This window comes from Rutidosis leptorrhynchoides, chromosome 9 (genome assembly GCF_046630445.1).
Source record: "Rutidosis leptorrhynchoides isolate AG116_Rl617_1_P2 chromosome 9, CSIRO_AGI_Rlap_v1, whole genome shotgun sequence".
Classification (NCBI taxonomy): domain Eukaryota; kingdom Viridiplantae; phylum Streptophyta; class Magnoliopsida; order Asterales; family Asteraceae; genus Rutidosis; species Rutidosis leptorrhynchoides.
The window spans coordinates 53,419,774-53,437,622 of record NC_092341.1 but is presented as its reverse complement, the minus strand read 5'-3'; the positions used below and the strand labels follow the sequence as shown (position 1 = coordinate 53,437,622).

General features: G+C 31.5%; 1 protein-coding gene and 1 long non-coding RNA gene across 6 annotated transcripts; one reads left to right on the top strand and one right to left on the bottom strand.

Annotated features, from left to right (window-relative positions):
* Nucleotides 1-434: 434 nt before the first annotated feature.
* LOC139868061 (uncharacterized) lies at nucleotides 435-1,196 on the top strand. The gene has a single exon (XM_071856399.1). It carries the CDS (start codon nucleotides 435-437, stop codon nucleotides 1,194-1,196), a length of 762 nt encoding a protein of 253 aa, XP_071712500.1.
* A 497-nt stretch (nucleotides 1,197-1,693) lies between these two features.
* Nucleotides 1,694-5,413, bottom strand: LOC139866730 (uncharacterized). 5 transcript variants are annotated; one of them, XR_011765578.1, is made up of 6 exons: nucleotides 5,227-5,413; nucleotides 4,982-5,139; nucleotides 4,513-4,556; nucleotides 2,278-4,115; nucleotides 2,099-2,164; nucleotides 1,694-1,939 (listed from the first exon to the last, which is right to left on the bottom strand). It is a non-coding gene; the product is annotated as an uncharacterized lncRNA (long non-coding RNA). The 5 variants fall into 5 exon arrangements; XR_011765575.1 differs by having other exon boundaries at nucleotides 2,099-4,115; XR_011765577.1 differs by having other exon boundaries at nucleotides 1,694-1,919; nucleotides 2,099-4,115.
* Nucleotides 5,414-17,849: the final 12,436 nt, after the last annotated feature.

The window sequence follows — 17,849 nt, the reverse complement described above, 5'->3', positions numbered from 1 at the left end:
GGCGATTTTGGACCTACCGCGAGCCTGCTCTTGATTTCGAGGCAACAAATATTAGGGTTTCGCTGGCGGTTTCCGCAATAGGGTTTAAAGCGATTGTCGCTATTATCTCACCAATTTCTAATTCCTTAGGTTTGAGTATATTATCTACTTCGATTACAAGCTTACTGTTACAAGCTTACTGTTGGGTTAGTGAAAGTTTTATCATACATGGTAAATTTATGCTTTTAGGTTTGAACAACATACTATGGCATGTGATTTGAAATTTCTACCTTAATTGTTATGTTTTCATTTTAACAGGTGACTTGATTGAAGATTTGCATGTTCCATTCAAGTGTTAGTTTGTAAAGACCATAGGTGACGGCGGTACTACTTCGTTTTGGCATGAACAATGGAGTGGAGGGGGCAAATTATCTATTTTGTTCCCAAGACTCTTTATGTTAGAACGAGATAAAGACGCTACTTTCAAAGATCGGGTTCAAAAAAATGGTTCAAGTTTAGCTTTTTCGTGGAATTGGTCGAGAGAGCCGACGGGACGTACAAGAAGTGAGTTGGATCGAGTTGTGGAGCTGCTGCAGTCGCTGAATTTTGACAGCAGTAGTACGGACAGTTGGTGCTGGTCGTTTGGTTCGAGTTCGAGCAGGTTGTTCAAGGTTAAAGATCTCTCAGTGGCTATAGATGCTAAGCTACTAGGTAACGTTTCATCCACTCATCCCACTTTCCATAACAACTTTGTCCCTAAAAAAATAGAAATCTTTATGTGGAGGGCATTAAAAAAGCGGTTGCCGGTTTGGGTCGAGCTTGACAAAAGGGGTATCGATCTTGACTCTATTCGTTGCCCCCTATGTGATGACGACCTTGAATCGGTTGATCACTCCATCATTTTTTGCAAGTACGCCCTAGACATTTGGGAAAGGTTGTTTAGGTGGTGGGGTCTTGGTAGCTTTTCATCCTATAGCTTGCCCGAGATTATTAGTGAAGACTCCAACATTTCGGCTTCTACGCGTGGTTCAAAAATTTGGCAAGCAACCAAGTGGGTGTGTGCATATTTTATTTGGAAAAATCGCAACAACAAGACCTTCAAAGGAAAGTGTGCTATCGGGCCGGTTACATTGAGCAAAATCCAAGTTATGTCTTTTGAGTGGATTTCCAAAAAGATCAAAGTTGAAGAATTTCGATTGGCTCGTGTGGCTTTCTAATCCAGGTCATTATCTTAACACTTTGTAACATGTTCGTGTTTTTCATTTTTGTATTATAGCCTGTTTCTAGTTGTAGTTGCTCTCTTTGCAACGTTCGTGTGATGTCCTAGACACAATGTCGTAGGGCCCTCGTGTTCTCTTTTTTATTATTAACTAGTGAAGAGACCCGTGATTTCACGGGATTGTATAGAAAAAATTGTTGAATGATATTTTATAGAAGATCAATGTTATTTAACATAAACTTGGATGTTAAAAAATATACATTAAGATATTTATAATTAGTATTCTGATTATAAAATTTCTCAATTACAAACTTTCACAAAAAGGCACGTGTTAAAATATGTTTTCAGTGATATAATTAAAAAGGGGATGATTCTTACACACATTTTTTTGATCCTCACACACCAATTTAAAGAAATGGAGTATTATTAGAAGAGTAAAAGGTAAAAATAGGTGTGTGAGGATCAGAAAAAGATGTGTTAAAATCATCCCCCAATTAAAAATATAGTCCTTGGCCATGAGTAGAATAATATAATATTGAACATCAAAATTTACTATATATTTGAGAAATAAGTAAATCATTTCTCAATATGGAACATACTATACAAATACAATTATTCACACCCGAAGTGCTTTAGGGTCGACACTTGCAGCATATTTTCCAAGTACTTTCTTCATTTAATCGGATCTATCTACTGCAATGTTGTATGAAAATAGCAAGTCCTACAGCATCACAACCAAACCTAAATACAATTGTAGCACAATACCAAATAGACATCTATTAAAATGGTTCTCAGTTGTTTCTCGATACTGTATCGTATCATTCATTCATTTCCTTATTGTAGCACAACATTATAATAAACACCTAACAAAAATAAGTTGAATATGGCCAGTTGTCTTACCGTGTGATCTTACCGACTACCCTTGGGCTTGATCATGTTGCTATTTACAAAGCCCTTCAACTCTGACTTTTTTTAGTAGATGAGAGACATTGCAAAGCCCCTCAATTACATTAGCAACAGTAAATGTACCTAGTTGTCTTACTGTGTAAATGTACCTAGCTATAGATAAATGTGTATACCAGCATATAAGGTGCCAACAACCTCACTTCCAAGAACCTGCCATTAATAACAATTTACTATTTTTTACACCACAAAAAAGATGCCTTAAATAACATTACACAGTTACTAACCACAAAATGTATTGCTCTATCAAACTTCAAACTAATTATTATAATAACCTTTAAGATTAACTATTAGCACAAAAAGTGGAACAAATAAATAAATAATCTTAAAAAAATTGACTTTCAAAAGTGAATAAAGCATAATTACTTTCATTAAACACTTCATGTGAACCCTGGTAATCACAAAAAGCTACCAAGTTATTTGTGAAGGATTGAAGTACCTGTTTGTGTAAGGGTTTTTGATTCAAACTCAGCCCAACATAACAAATCTTCTTATCACCTCGAGCATATTGATGAATAACAGTTTCTTATGATCCCGACAATTCTCTTACCTTTCCCTTTGTAATTGTATGGTCTACAGATAAGACATACATACACACATACATAAAGTTATACAGTAATAAATAATAAGTATCCATAAATAAATGGTACATCTCAGATATTTCCTAAACTTAAAAAATATATTTAAATACTTTGCCTTTTAACTTTTAAGATCTCTTCCAACCTGCAAAGAAATCAATACAGCTTAAACACATGATTTGATTTTGTAGTTATAGAAGCATTTCATCAAATAATTGGAGTGCAGTATAAAATGAGACAAAAACAAAGCGACATTACAAAAAATGCATAACCAATGGAACAAAATACAACATGAATAGGCAAATGATACTTGCCACAAAAATCAAAGCAAAGTTATGCGTACACTTTTATAATCACTATATAACATTACCTTGATGCACCTGCATTCAATCTAAATTTAAAGATTATGAAATCTGATTTTAAAAACACAACAGAAACAATACAAATTGAATGTGAAACACAACCTTGTTTAATACTTTGGAATCGATCACTTTATTCGTACTTCATAGTGAAACACAGCTGAGCATGTATCATTTCCAACCAAAACACAGCTGAGCATGTATCATTTCCAACCAACAAATCAAAATGAAAACAAAGAGAGAATACTACTCCATATAGATAAAATGCATTGACCACCCCATTGACCACAAAATAGTTTGTCTAAGTACCTTTGAGAAACTGCAAGACATCTTGTTGTCCAACCCATTGAGCACAAGAAATATTTATCCATGGTAGCTGATTTAGCAGCAGATTCATCAACGTCCAACAATTGGCAATTATCACAGAAAGTCATGCAAGTGATTTATTACAACATTGATAAATATACAAATCTTAAATATCAACAACTTATCTAATTACTTTCAACTATTAGGTCTTTTGACTTAGATGGTAATGTAAAAGGTATATGGACGGACAACAAAAAATAACATAAATATGCACTTTCCTTTCAACAATATTTTAGGGGTCTTCATTTGTTTTACAACTTAGATGATTAAAGGTTCAATTGCTCAAGTTTGTCCAATGTGCACAATTTCTATGCTTTAAGAAAAATGGTGGATTATCTTTCAAATACAATATTTGAAGGTTGTGACCAGTGACTAATTTGTACAGTTAATCAAAATATGTTCTTGAAACTCATAATGAATATTTGAACTGAATTTAGGAAAAATAGAAAAGATGCAGCAACAAATAGAACCAAGTATAGCAAAATTTGTCGAACCAAGTACAGCAAAAAATAATTTAGGAAAAATAGAAAGAAAAAAAGATGCTTACTCAAAATGTTGAACCAAGTTGGCATCTATCACTACTTCGGATCTGCTTTAGATAAGACTCACATTAACAAATCTTGAGAAAACCTGGCCAAATCTTGAGAAAACCTACGCGATAAAAGGTAAGAGAAGAAATATATGTAATCCAACTGCAGAATGATAAGTAAGGTTTCATCGTACTACCATTTTGATGGTTATATATCATAACGATAATACACCTAATTCTGACAAACAAAAAGTTGAACCACGTCAAAAATCAAACATACAAAATCAAATGATATATACAGAACTTTGATTTCTTATTTCAGGGCTAACATCACGTATTCCCTTCAAATATACATCACCACCATCACTGTCTGAGTGTCTCAAATCAAACCAATAAGAACCAAACTAATATTGTTATCATTAACTTGTTTGAGAGCATAGTAATATAGCATCACAATCTCACCATTTACACAGTTAACGGATATTGTACTTTTTTATTAGAGATATATGAAGAAATTACCTCAACAATATAACTTAATTGCATATGAGATCACCAAAAAATACCTACCAGCAAAGAAAACAATACTGTTAATTTTTTTGAAAATAAATGTTAGTAGCAGAATTATTAGTAAGATTTATTTCTTACAAATCAAACTGGTAGAAACAAACACATAAACCAAAAAAGAAATCAATTGGCCAGATACTAATACACACATATCGGTGCCCTTAATTGTAGCTAATAAGTAAATAGAAAAATAATCTTTGTAAGATATTCAAATAATACATACCAAGATAAAGATTTCTTGTTGACACACTTATATAAAAAGTCATGATTCGATTTTTAGTCGTAAACTCTTATTCAAGTGAAAATCATACCAAAATGATAACATAGATGAAACATAATAAAACAATTTTCTTTTAAGAAATATAACCAAAACACTAAATCAACTACTAAGTATAAAATTGACAAAAAAACATGAATTACTAACCTTTCAGCAAGATCCTTGGAATGTAAAACGCTGTAAAACGAATCCAAAAAACAAAAAAGATCAAAGAAACGTAACCCTATGAATGAAATCAGAGATAACTTTTACTCTACTTTTTGAGACGGACCAACCAATTGTGTTGGTTAACCTCATGGCGGCCGCTGCAATATGAAATGAGCGATTGATGAATAACAAATAGAAGAACTGTTTTCATGGAAGATTTATTCAAAAAAATAAGAAATACTAACCTGTAATTTGGGGTTTTTGGATCGATTGATAAAAAATAATCTTGTTAGATGGCAGCACCGGTGGTGGAGGCGGCTGTAGATGATGGCGGTGATGATGGCTGCTGTAGATGGAACTGATCTCGGGTTTTATCGGGTTTTATGATTTGGAATGAACCCTAAATTAGGGTTTGGGTCAAATGAACGAACTTAGATGTAATCAAAATTTAAATTCTTGAAAGAAGAGATGGAGATGGCGTGCGAGTATAAAAAAGCTGCCAGCGCTTTTTTTTCTTACTTCTTTTTTTTTTTCTTTTTTTTTTTTGTAATACCTTAAATTTTATAAAAGTATCTTAAAAATAATTTAAAAAGTAAAATATATATGACATCAGCAAATGGGCTCTCCTTTTTCTATTTTTTTTAATTTTTTTTTTACAAAGAGAGTGGGCTTTTTATGACATCATCTCCATAGCCTAATATAAGAGTAGAATAGATAGATAGATGATAATTTTGTTGGCCTTTCAAAAAAAAAAAACTAACAAATATAAATTAAAATAGTAACTATTACTTCAAGATTAATTTATAAATTAAAATTGAAAATATAAATTTCAATTCACAAGTTTTTCTCTATTTATGGTATGCAAACTGGTAGTGTTGATTAAGAGTTTATGACACCAGCTTCGTCGTTAAGAAAAATAGTTAATAGGTATTCGTTACAACGTAGGAATGACGTATTCATCTTTGTGTGAGGTTAGTATGCACGTGTGTGATTTGCCTGTTATAACTGAGGGTTCCAAGATTATGCCTGAAATTGTTCTTGATGTGAGTACTACATCTATGGGTGGGTCTGTTGTGGGAGTACTTCACCTACGGGTGGGACTGTGTCTGAAGATCATGCCGGCCAAAGATTGGTGGATGATGTTGCAGCGGCCGAAACCGGTACGATTTATTTAATTCATCCTTTTTTATTTTCTTTTAATGTTAATATATAAATATAATATATATATATATATATATATATATATATATATATATATATATATATATATATATATATATATATATATATATATATATATATTCTGATTCATCTTCAAGTTTTATTTATACCGGCCTAATGTACTTGCCGCAACGCTCTGGAACCAATCCATAAAACATGAACTTTTACAAGAAATTCTATTGGCTCATAAAAGATGATCTTTTGAAAGCCATTCAATGATTTTAGGCAAACGGCGAAATATCAAAGGGATGTAATGCATCTTTCTTCACTTTGATACCGAAGAAAAAAGAGCCAACTAAGCTTAGTGACTACCGACCAATTAGCCTTATTGGTAGTTATTATAAGATCATCTCAAAGATCCTTGCAAATCGATTACAAAAGGTGATTAAGAAAATTGTTAGTTTTGAGCAAAGCACTTTTATTAAAGGAAGGTACATTCTAGATAGTATTCTCGTGGCAAATGAAGTGGTAGATTCAACCAAGAAACAACAAAAGAAAGGTATGATCTTCAAAGCCGATTTTGAAAAAGCTTTTGATAGGATATGATATCGGCTAAAAAGTCACATTTTTACCCCCGATATTAAGCCCTAAATCAATAAAGTTCCAAACTTTGTCAGCAAAATAATCGCTTTGTCGATTAATTTTGTATATTAAGTAATTACAAAGGCGATGTAACAAGAATCAAGTAATCAGAGCTAAAACGAATATTCTAGAGCGAAAACGGTGAAAGGCAAGTTACGACCCCGAAAACCAAGTTACGATCCAAGGAACGAGCAAAACGATCCAAGCAAAACAGCAAATCAGGCACCATACGGCTTACCATACGGCCTTCCAAATGACAAACGGCCTGCCATGCAAACGGGCAATCAAAACGGCTTGCCTGGTCATACAGCCTGGCCATACGGTTTGCCATATGGCCTGTCAGCCGTATGACAGCAAAAACACGCCTATTTAAGGAGCCATTTGCATTCATTTTTACACACACTCAATTTGTACTTCAATTTAGATTTTCAAATATTTTAGTTAGTTTTTAGTAGTAGCTAGCTTATCTTAGTTTTCAGGTTTTTATCCGAAACGCTTGTCTTATTAATTAAACATGTATTGTTATCATTTATGTTTAATAATGCGTTTCGATATTACCATGTTAGTTTAATTAATCTGTATGTTGTCATGATAGAAGTTTGGGTTAGCGTAATTATGTTAAATTAGTAAGATTACTGTTGTTATACTGAATCCGTGACCCCGATAGATCTGTATGTTAGCATCTTAAGGATTGACTAGGGATGGCATCGGGTCGGGTTTGGGTCGGGTTTAGGTAATCCCGGACCCGAACCCGGACCTGATTAAGAAACCCCGCCCCAAACCTGGCCCGAAACCCATCGGGTCCCCATTTACTTACATACTATCGGGTTTCGGGTTTCCCCACGGGTAAACGGGTATACCCAATTAGTCATTATGTATCTATTTTTCAATAAGTTACCAAATCAAAATATCGAAAAATAACTTAACTACTTCATGTCTAAAGTATTAAAAATATCACATAAAAAACTTGATTGAAAAGTTTCTAAAATACTCAAATACACAAAGTATATAAAATATCACATCTCGAAAACTTATTGTATATGATTATATTGAATAAAATTAAACTCGTTTTCAAAACAAATAAGAGAAATTTTTCATATATTTATAATATAATACTAATAATAAAATTTTACATAAAAATTATTATTAAAACTTCTCGGGCCGGGTATACGGGTATGCGGGTCGGGTATACGGGTCGGGTAAACGGGTTTGTATCCAAAACCATACCCGAACCCGAACCCGAACCCGAACCCGGAATTTTTTTTGTAACCATCCCCATACCCGGCCCATGACCCGACGAACTCGGGGCAAACCCGGCCCAATTATAACGGGTTTCGGATTTCCCCATCGGGTACGGGTCATTTTGCCATCCCTAGGATTGACCAACCTAGTTTGTGATCAGGACTTATCCACATATATGAACCTAGCTATTTCATAGGATTAAGACCCCTGGTTATACTATACTTGAAGATTCTAAGAACTCGGTATGGCCGGAGTTTCCTAGAGGCATCTAATGCACTTTTAGGACACGGAACCTAGGAATTGAGACATGAATGACCTAGTATACTTATTGATTGTTCCAAAGAGACCTATTAGGAGCTATTAAGATCTAGGTAGTGCCTTAACTATGTGACTCAGACCTATTGCATGTTATTATTTGATTGTTGTCCTAGGATTAAGTCATATCAACTGTTCAGGTATCTATTAGGTTTCTATCTGCTTTACTTTCAGTATATCAACTGTAATGCTGTATAATGTTTAGATTGGTATGATCTTATTAGTATGATGAAATGGTTGTTAGTTTACATTAATGTTTTATCAACTTGACCCGACAGACTCCTTCCGTTTGTGACCAGTGTTCACTTAACACGAAATGTTGTTATTCAGTTACCTAAACTGATAACGAGGGTTAGGATTAGAACTCAACTTACTAATAAACCTATTGCTTTACTAAGGATAACCTCCGAGGTATAGTTACATTTCAATTATACAACCAAGTGACATACTTTTCACTGCTCAACGAGAACTCCGAGAGTCTAGAGATAAGTAGCTCTGTGTAATTGGCTCATCCAACCAGATATACACTATTCTAATCATAGCTTTAACATAAACATAATTACATTTCCCTAGCCCAAACCGATATCTTGGTCAATATTTTCCTGATCTGCATACTCCGGATATCCCTCCACCACCTTTACTTTTCCGTAATTAGGATTATTAGCTTAAAACCAACTACTATCTCTTATCTAGATAATTGAACCAAAGACAATTATTCACTTGATCTTCAATTCGTCAAACCATTCAAAAATAAGACCCTAAGTTAACTTACACCTTCTACCTTAAAAAGTTAAAAGTAATTTAGGCCCCGCAAAATATAAAATAATAAAGCACTGTCTCTCTTCTGATAACTAATCCTGACGTTTGCGACCTAACGACATCGGATAAACAAAACCGTCCGTTTTGGTCATTTCAACATAAAATATGATTTTATGTTCAAAATCATGAAGATAATGGGTTTTGGTATGAAATGGATCAAATGGATTGCATCATGTTTGAAATCGGCTTCCATATCAATTTTAGTCAATGGTTCTCCAACTAATGAGTTTTCTCTTTAAAAAGGAGTAAGACAAGGTGAACCACTTTCTCCATATTTGTTTATAATTGCGGTTGACGGTCTTAATATGTTTGTGAAACGTGCTTTGGAAACTAGGATCTATCGAGGCTTAGAAGTCGGTGATGATAAAATAGTTATTTCGCACCTTCAATACGCCGATGACACAATATTTTTTGGTGAATGGGATAAAAGAAATGCCGGGAATTTATTTAAGATCCTAAAATGATTTGAAATTTTTTCAGGTCTAAAAGTTAACATGTCAAACAGTTGCATTCATGGAATCGGGACTCAAAAGATTCATATTGATGAAGTTGCTAAATATATTTGGTGTAATGTTGGAACCTTTCCTTTCACTTATCTTGGACTCCCAATCGGACATAAGATGAAGAAAGCCCGAGAATGGAAATTTGTAATAGAAAATTAAATTCTAGGTTATTGGATTGGAAAAAAAAGATTTCTTTCGGGGGCCGACTTACTCTAATCAAATCTGTGCGTAATAGTATCCCTATGTATGCTTTCTCCCTATTCCGTGCTCCAACGTGTGTCATAAATGCGCTTGAAGGTATAAGACGTAATTTTTTTAGGGGCGGGTCAAATGAAAATTCAAAAATATCATGGGTTAAATGGGAACATATGTGAACCCCCAAATAGGGCCTGGGGTATTTGTGACTAATTATATCAAATCACAGTTGTATAAATGAGAACGACTCTATATGAGACGTTTTATTGAGTTTTGCAGCGGAAGATAAATAGATTACATTGTATTTAATAAACAAAGCATTAAATGTCTTTAATTGATATGATATGTAATGAAGACTCCAAGCATAGCAAGCAATCATCATCAAATTAGCAAATGCAAGTCCTTCAAATTATCCATGAATGACTCGTTGAAATGTTGCTTTCAATTAGCAAATACACAGCGGAAGCATTATGTAAGAATTGAGAATAAACATGCTAAATAGTGTCAACCAAAAGGTTGGTGAGTTCATAGGTTTATCATAAATAATGATTTCAATAATAGTGTTAGACCACAAGATTTAATAAAGTTGATATAGAAATATCAATATAAAGTGTTCATTGATATAGAAATACCAATCTAAAAGTAATGCTTAGTTTGTAATATCGCGACTAAACAAAAGTTACCCCGTGACACTTGTTAATCGTGTCGTTGAATCATTATTATGTAGTCAAAGACCAACGGTCAACTGACTAGAGACATCACTCTCAGTAGCGCTACTCATAATAACTAAGTTTGCATCTTATACTTCAACAATTAACGATATTACGGCAGGGATTTAGCATGACAAAGCATGCATATAGCATAAAAGTTTGAGTACTTGTGTCTAAACGTAAAACAGTTATAAAAGTTGCGCATGTATTCTCAGCCCAAAAATATATATAAAAAGGGAGCTATGAAAACTCACAATACTGTATGATATTTCGTAGTAATTACGAGTATGATGGCATTGAACAAGTGCAGAGTTATCTTCGGATTCACGAACCTATATCAGTTTTATATATATCAAAACATGTAGTCGTAATTGAACAATTTCATATATTATAACTTTTATTTTATATTATATATATTTAATTTGCGTATATGTATTTAAAATGATTAATATTTATATAGTTATATTAATATATATTTGGTTTGTATTAAAATACCTAATTTGTTATATACGAATATTCGTATACAAATTGTTAATATGGTTAATACATGCTTATATGTAATATTACTTATAAATATGTTTTTATATACATAATATCTTTTTAGTAAAATAATATTAATATTGGTAATCAAAAGTTGTATTTGATTATAAGGGTAATAAAAATACTGATTATAATAATAATAATAGTAATAATGATAATGATAATAGTAATGATACTAGTAGTAAAAATGATAATAATAATAATAATTTGTATTGTTTTCAAAATAATAATAATAATAATTCTAAATCATAATCATAATAATAATAATAATAAAAATGATAATAATTAGTGGTAACTATACTTACTAGTAATGAAAATAATGACTTTAATACTTAGTGATAATAACAATAATAATAATAATAATAATAATAATAATAATAATAATAATAATAATAATAATAATAATAATAATAATAATAATAATAATAATAATAATAATAATAATAATAATAATAATAATAATAATAATAATAATAATAAAAAATGAGAAACTACCTCAAATAGCTTTTCAAAAAAAATATTCATAGCCCGGACTCGAACCCGCGACCTCTCATAAACCCGCTAACACCCCTTACCACCCATCTATTTTCTGTTTTCTGATTATTACTTGGACGAAATAAAATATAACCCGTATTGTTCTTATTTCTTCTTCTTCTTCTTGATTAGCTATCGACCAGGATTAATCCCAACTTCGATTTGAAGTTTGATTTAGATTTGATACATAAATAGAAACGATTTGTATTTGTAATTAAAAGACAAAAATAAAAAAAATATCAAAACAGATAGCAGAAGCACTCGCGATGAACATTATGAACTCAAGATTCAATCATAAAATTTTGAACGTTTTAGACAAAGATTACAACACAAAATGTGTTGCAAAACACTCCTAGAAACTTTGTGAACCTTCAATTTAAACAGAAACATCAACACGACTATGAATTTCTTGATGAACAAAAGGTTTGACTTTTATTTTGAAACTTTGACTTCGCGAATTCGAATTCAATTCAATGAATTGAAGGATGAAACTTTCCAGATAGATTGTATAGGAGATTCCTAACAGTCCTGCATTTACAAATTTTGAAATGGGGTTCGTTTATGAAATTTTTGGAAAAAGGATGAAGAACAGAGGTACGAGCTGTTTATTTATTTTTCTGTTTTAATTTCCAATTAACAACAATCTCCCATCATTATATAACTGTTCTATTGTTGTAATTCTAAGGTGTAAAGTAGAGATTTTTTTCATTGTTAATGATAATGGGTCGATAGAGAACAAATTGAAAACCAGTAGATGAATTAACAATTAATTAGGAGACTAATATATATCAGAAGATAAAAATGCTGGTTCACGAGGGATTATTAAATCAAAAACCAGATCGTGATCTGAAAAATAATTCAAAAGCAGATATATTTATTTAGTGTACTGCTTTTGACTTCTTTATATTTTTTTTATTGATATTATTATAAATATATTAATAAATCTATAATAATAATAATTATAAATATGATAATAATAATAATAATTAATATCAAGTATGATAATAATAATAATAATAATAATAATAATAATAATAATAATAATAATAATAATAATAATAATAATAATAATAATAATAATATTAATGGTAAAAAATTAATGATGACAATATTAATAATAAAAATGATAATTTTAATTATAATTAGTAATAATAATAATTATTATTATTATTATTAAAAATGTTAATAATGATAGTAATATAAATCATATTAGTGGTGATAATAATTATATCTTTAATTTTTGTAATGATAACTATAATTTAACTTTTAATTAATATTACATATTATAAATTTATGTAATATATAACATAGATTATATAATAATGTATTGAATATTAATATTTACATATATTAATACAATTACGTTTAATGTAAAGTATTATATGTTTAATACTTTGTTAACGTTTTCAGGTTATAAGGCACATATTTATATATAAGCGTTCGTGAATCGTCGAATTTTTGTTCAAAAGTTAGGTTTAAATTTAGTCAGAAATTTTCGGGTTGTTATAGTACCTACCCGTTAAAAGAAATTTCGTCCCGAAATTTAGTTGTTGCCATCAATCGGCGTTGTTCGTACATAGATGAGGATATTTACGTTTTGTTTGGTCTTCATGTTCCCAGGTATGTTCGGGGCCTTGCATGTTTTCCAACGAATAAAATATTATTTTGTTTCAAGCGTTTAAGTCATACGAACCATAATTTCTACAGGTTCTTCTACGAAGTGCATTTTATTATTAATGCAGAGATCATTCAAAATGATGATGTTATGCAAGTCATTTCAGTAAATTGAATACATGAAATGTGTTATGAATAATATTGAGCTCATTTAAAACCTTGAGCATTTATGCTGCAATATTAGGGCAGACAAATAAAGAGGAGTTCATGAAAATCATAGTCATGAAGTTTGATAGAGATCGTCATTCTTTACAACAAGAATGATGAATATGATTTGAAAAAATAAAGTTTTATCATCTTTGAATAATATGGATAAAATGATTCGATTATAGGAAGCGTATAAACGAAGCTATCGTAAAAGAGTGAGTGAGAAAATTAAATGTTTGCCTTAACTTTTGACGTAGTCACGATTGATTTCCGGAATTCAAGGGATTAAAGGAAATCGTCGTAATCCATAAGATTTGATTCTCCGGTAATTAAAGAATTTTGAGATTTCTTTGATTAAATGGGGTGAATTGCCTCGATTGTTGTGCCTGGAATTTTGCTATAAATTAGCTTCTTCCGTTTCATTATCTTCACCACTTCTATACTTTCTTCCTAAATTCATACTTCCAAAAGATTTGTTAATATGCTCAATCCTGTATTGATACTTGTTATTATATTGACCATATATGCAGTCATTCTTCTTTTTCATTTACCACCAGAGGAATCTGTTTACTTCTACTATGCCCTTGGGGTTATAGTGTTTTTAATTCTCCCGTGTCTTTATGTTGCTATACGCATTGATATCCACGGTTTGTAATTTCGGTATCGTTATCGGGCTTTATATTTTTCCTTATATGTAGGAGCTCTTTGCCTTTTTATTTTCTTCTCGACTCTAAGTAAGGCAAGTAATGGTCCAGAATTTGTAGGTATGAAGTTTCGAATGGACCTACTGTTATAAGCGTAATATCACGATATGATTTGGTAAATTACCAGAGTTACTGAGGATAGAACTATCAAGAATATATTTTCTTGATATGTTCAGAGATTAAGTAGAATGTAAGAGTCGTGTAACATGGCAAATGATGATTATAAAGTCTATGAATCATCATCTTCCATTGAAAATTTAGCATGACTTACTGTAATATAATCACGTTGGCCTGACGTCATTATATTATACTAACTCATGCTTCAATTCCCAACACTTCTTTAAATCATTCATAATTTAAACTTGAATTTTACAGAATATAGAAACTAATACAGTTTCCTTTATGATGTATTAAAGATATCGCAAAGAGATAATTAATTGCGGACAAGAATCGTTATGAAAATATCTTCAGAAATATAGAGAATATTTATAACGACATTTTGGAATTTCTAAGTTCGAAAGTTGATGAAGAAAAATTTTCCGCAAGCTTTTAACATGACTTCGGAGCAAGATATTCTCTAAAGATTTCATCGGATCCAGAATTACCTGGATTCTTTGAATATAGAGTTTGGTCCTTGTATTTGTCCTTGGTCTCCTCCATGGTTAGCTCAATCCGTTTTTCAGTTCCAAATTTTCTTTTGAGCTTTTCCAACGTACCATTATTTATTATCAAACTTTTGGCCATTGAGACCATCTACAATTTTGCTGTTTCCTATGTATTTAATGCAGCCATATTTGAATCATCGATTATCAATCCGAGATGGTTTTAAGAAATTTCATTTTTAGATGATTAAATGCTGATTGTGATCATCATGATACAAAAGATGTTATCAAGAGTTTTGAATTTGAAGTGTTTAAGCGTAGGGTGCATCCATCAATGGATCTAACGGTTGACGAAGAAATGTTGTGATTTTTAAAAGTAAGGAATGGTAAGTTTGGTGGTTTGATGTGATAATTCATCATAGAATACGAATGAATATAATTCATGAATGTAGTGATATTTAGGAAGATAACACTTGCTAAAGCTTTATTTAAATTCCGATATGTCAAAATCAGAATATGTAATTGAATTTGTATGAAAATGGTTGTTCCTTAGTGAACGTATACATATATCATGTGAATGTAAGTAGTATAGTTAACAACTGCTGAATCAGAATGGAAGAATGTACAATGTAACATATTTATATGAGATATGAATATCTCTCGGATTTTACCTACCCGTTAAAATATTTTCACAATTAACAGTTTGTACAAAAGAGAAGATATACGTTCATATATGTATTCTTCAGATGTAATCATGGTTTTAATGAGTTAATATATTATTAAACTCATTTGATTTGCTGTTGAAACGAGAATAAATAATCTCCAAAACCTTAGAGATTTCATAATTGTCTCGAAATATTTCGCTAATGAAGTTATGAATCAATACTTCATCGTTCATTGTTATTGATATACCTCGGTATATGATGTTGGTGCTCGTGAAATCCTTGTGAAATTCACAAGACACGAATAATGTTTTTCTAAAAAGTTTCGAGTATATCAAAAATGGAAGTGTAAAATCAAACATGTATTCGAATAATACACTTGGTTTATTATGAAATGGAGTTTATTGTGTTGAAGCAGTGATTAACGACTGTTAAGTCATCAACGAAGGATGTACATTATAGCATATTAGTGATATGAATTAACCAAGTAGTACATACTAGTTAAGATTCACACGTAATAGCTTAGTACAAAAAGATTTATTATTGTTCCAAACCATATATATATATATATATATATATATATATATATATAAAGTATATATATATATATATAAAGTATATATATATATATCTCTATATAAAGTATATATATAATTCTTCAGGAAGAATGAGTCAATACATCTTAACTCATTATTACTAATATTCCTTGGTATTTAGGGGCGTATGATGTTGATGTTTGAGGTACCGATTATGATGTTGAGACGTGTGATGCGGATGTTGTTGTTGGTGAAGCTGGTGCTGTTGGTGGTGATGCTGATAGTACTGGTGGTGCTGGTTATGCTGCTGGTGCTGCTGATGCTTTTAGATTTCGCACCATATTCTCCAGAGCCACTACTCGAGCGCGAAGCTCGTTGACTTCTTCTATTATTCTGGGATGATTGGCGGTTCGAACAAGTGGATGAATAAGATCTAGAATTTTAGATATTATATATTCGTGACTGGATATCCTGGAAATGAGGGTGAAAATAGTGTTCCAAACGGGTTCGCCGGTAAGTGCTTCAGGTTCTTCACGAAGAGGTGAATTCGGTTGGTGGAAGGGATCACCTTCTTCTTGTCTCCATTGATTAAGTTTACTACGAACCCATCCCCAATTCATCCAAAATAGATGATGGCTGATTGGTTTGTTTGTTCCGGTTACACTGCCATTGGAGCTCGAGGAATCAGTTGAGAAATCCATATTATGTGATTTGAATTAGGGTTTGATATGAGATTAGTGTTGAATACTGGATGATATATTCATCTCCTTGAATATGTATATGTAGCAAAAAAATTTCCGTAATTTACGGAGGAAATTTAGGAAAAGTGTTAGACAAAGATTATTGGGATAGATACGATAAGTGAAATGTCCCGTTCATATTGATTATAAACGTTCCATATTAATTGATTTCGTCGCGAGGTTTTGACCTCTATATGAGACGTTTTTCAAAGACTGCATTCATTTTTAAAACAACCATAACCTTTATTTTATCTATAAAGGTTTAAAAAGCATTACGTAGATTATCAAATAATGATAATCTAAAATATACCGTTTACACACGACCATTACATAATGGTTTACAATAAGAATATATTACATCAAAAATAAGTTTCTTGAATGCAGTTTTTGCATAATATCATACAAGCATGGACTCCAAATCTTGTCCTTATTTTAGTATGCAACAGCGGAAGCTCTTAACAATCACCTGAGAATAAACATGCTTAAAACGTCAACAAAAATGTTGGTGAGTTATAGGTTTAACCTATATATTATCAAATCATAATAATAGACCACAAGATTTCAGATTTCAATATACATCCCATACATAGAGATAAAAATCATTCATATGGTGAACACCTGGTAACCGACATTAACAAGATGTATATAAGAATATCTCCTATCATTCCGGGAAATCCTTCGGACATGATAAAAACGAATTCGAAGTACTAAAGCATCCGGTACTTTGGATGGGGTTCGTTAGGCCCAATAGATCTATCTTTGGGATTCGCGTCAATTAGTAGATCGGTTTACTAATTCTTAGGTTACCAAGCAAAAGGGGCATATTCGGCTTCGATCATTCACCCATATAATGTAGTTTCATTTACTTGTGTCTATTTCGTAAAGCATTTATAAAACTGCATGTATTTTCATCCCAAAATATTAGATTTTAAAAGTGGGACTATAACTCACTTTCACAGATTTTTACTTCGTCGGGAAGTAAGACTTGGCCACTGGTCGATTCACGAACCTATAACAAATATGTACATATATATCAAAGTATGTTCAAAATATATTTACAACATTTTTAATACGTTTTACTGTTTTAAGTTTATTAAGTCAGCTGTCCTCGTTAGTAACCTACAACTAGTTGTCCACAGTTT

Coding starts and splice junctions, on each gene's coding strand:
- LOC139868061 (XM_071856399.1), top strand. CDS start 435: ATGTTAGAACGAGATAAAGACGCTACTTTCAAAGATCGGGTTCAAAAA.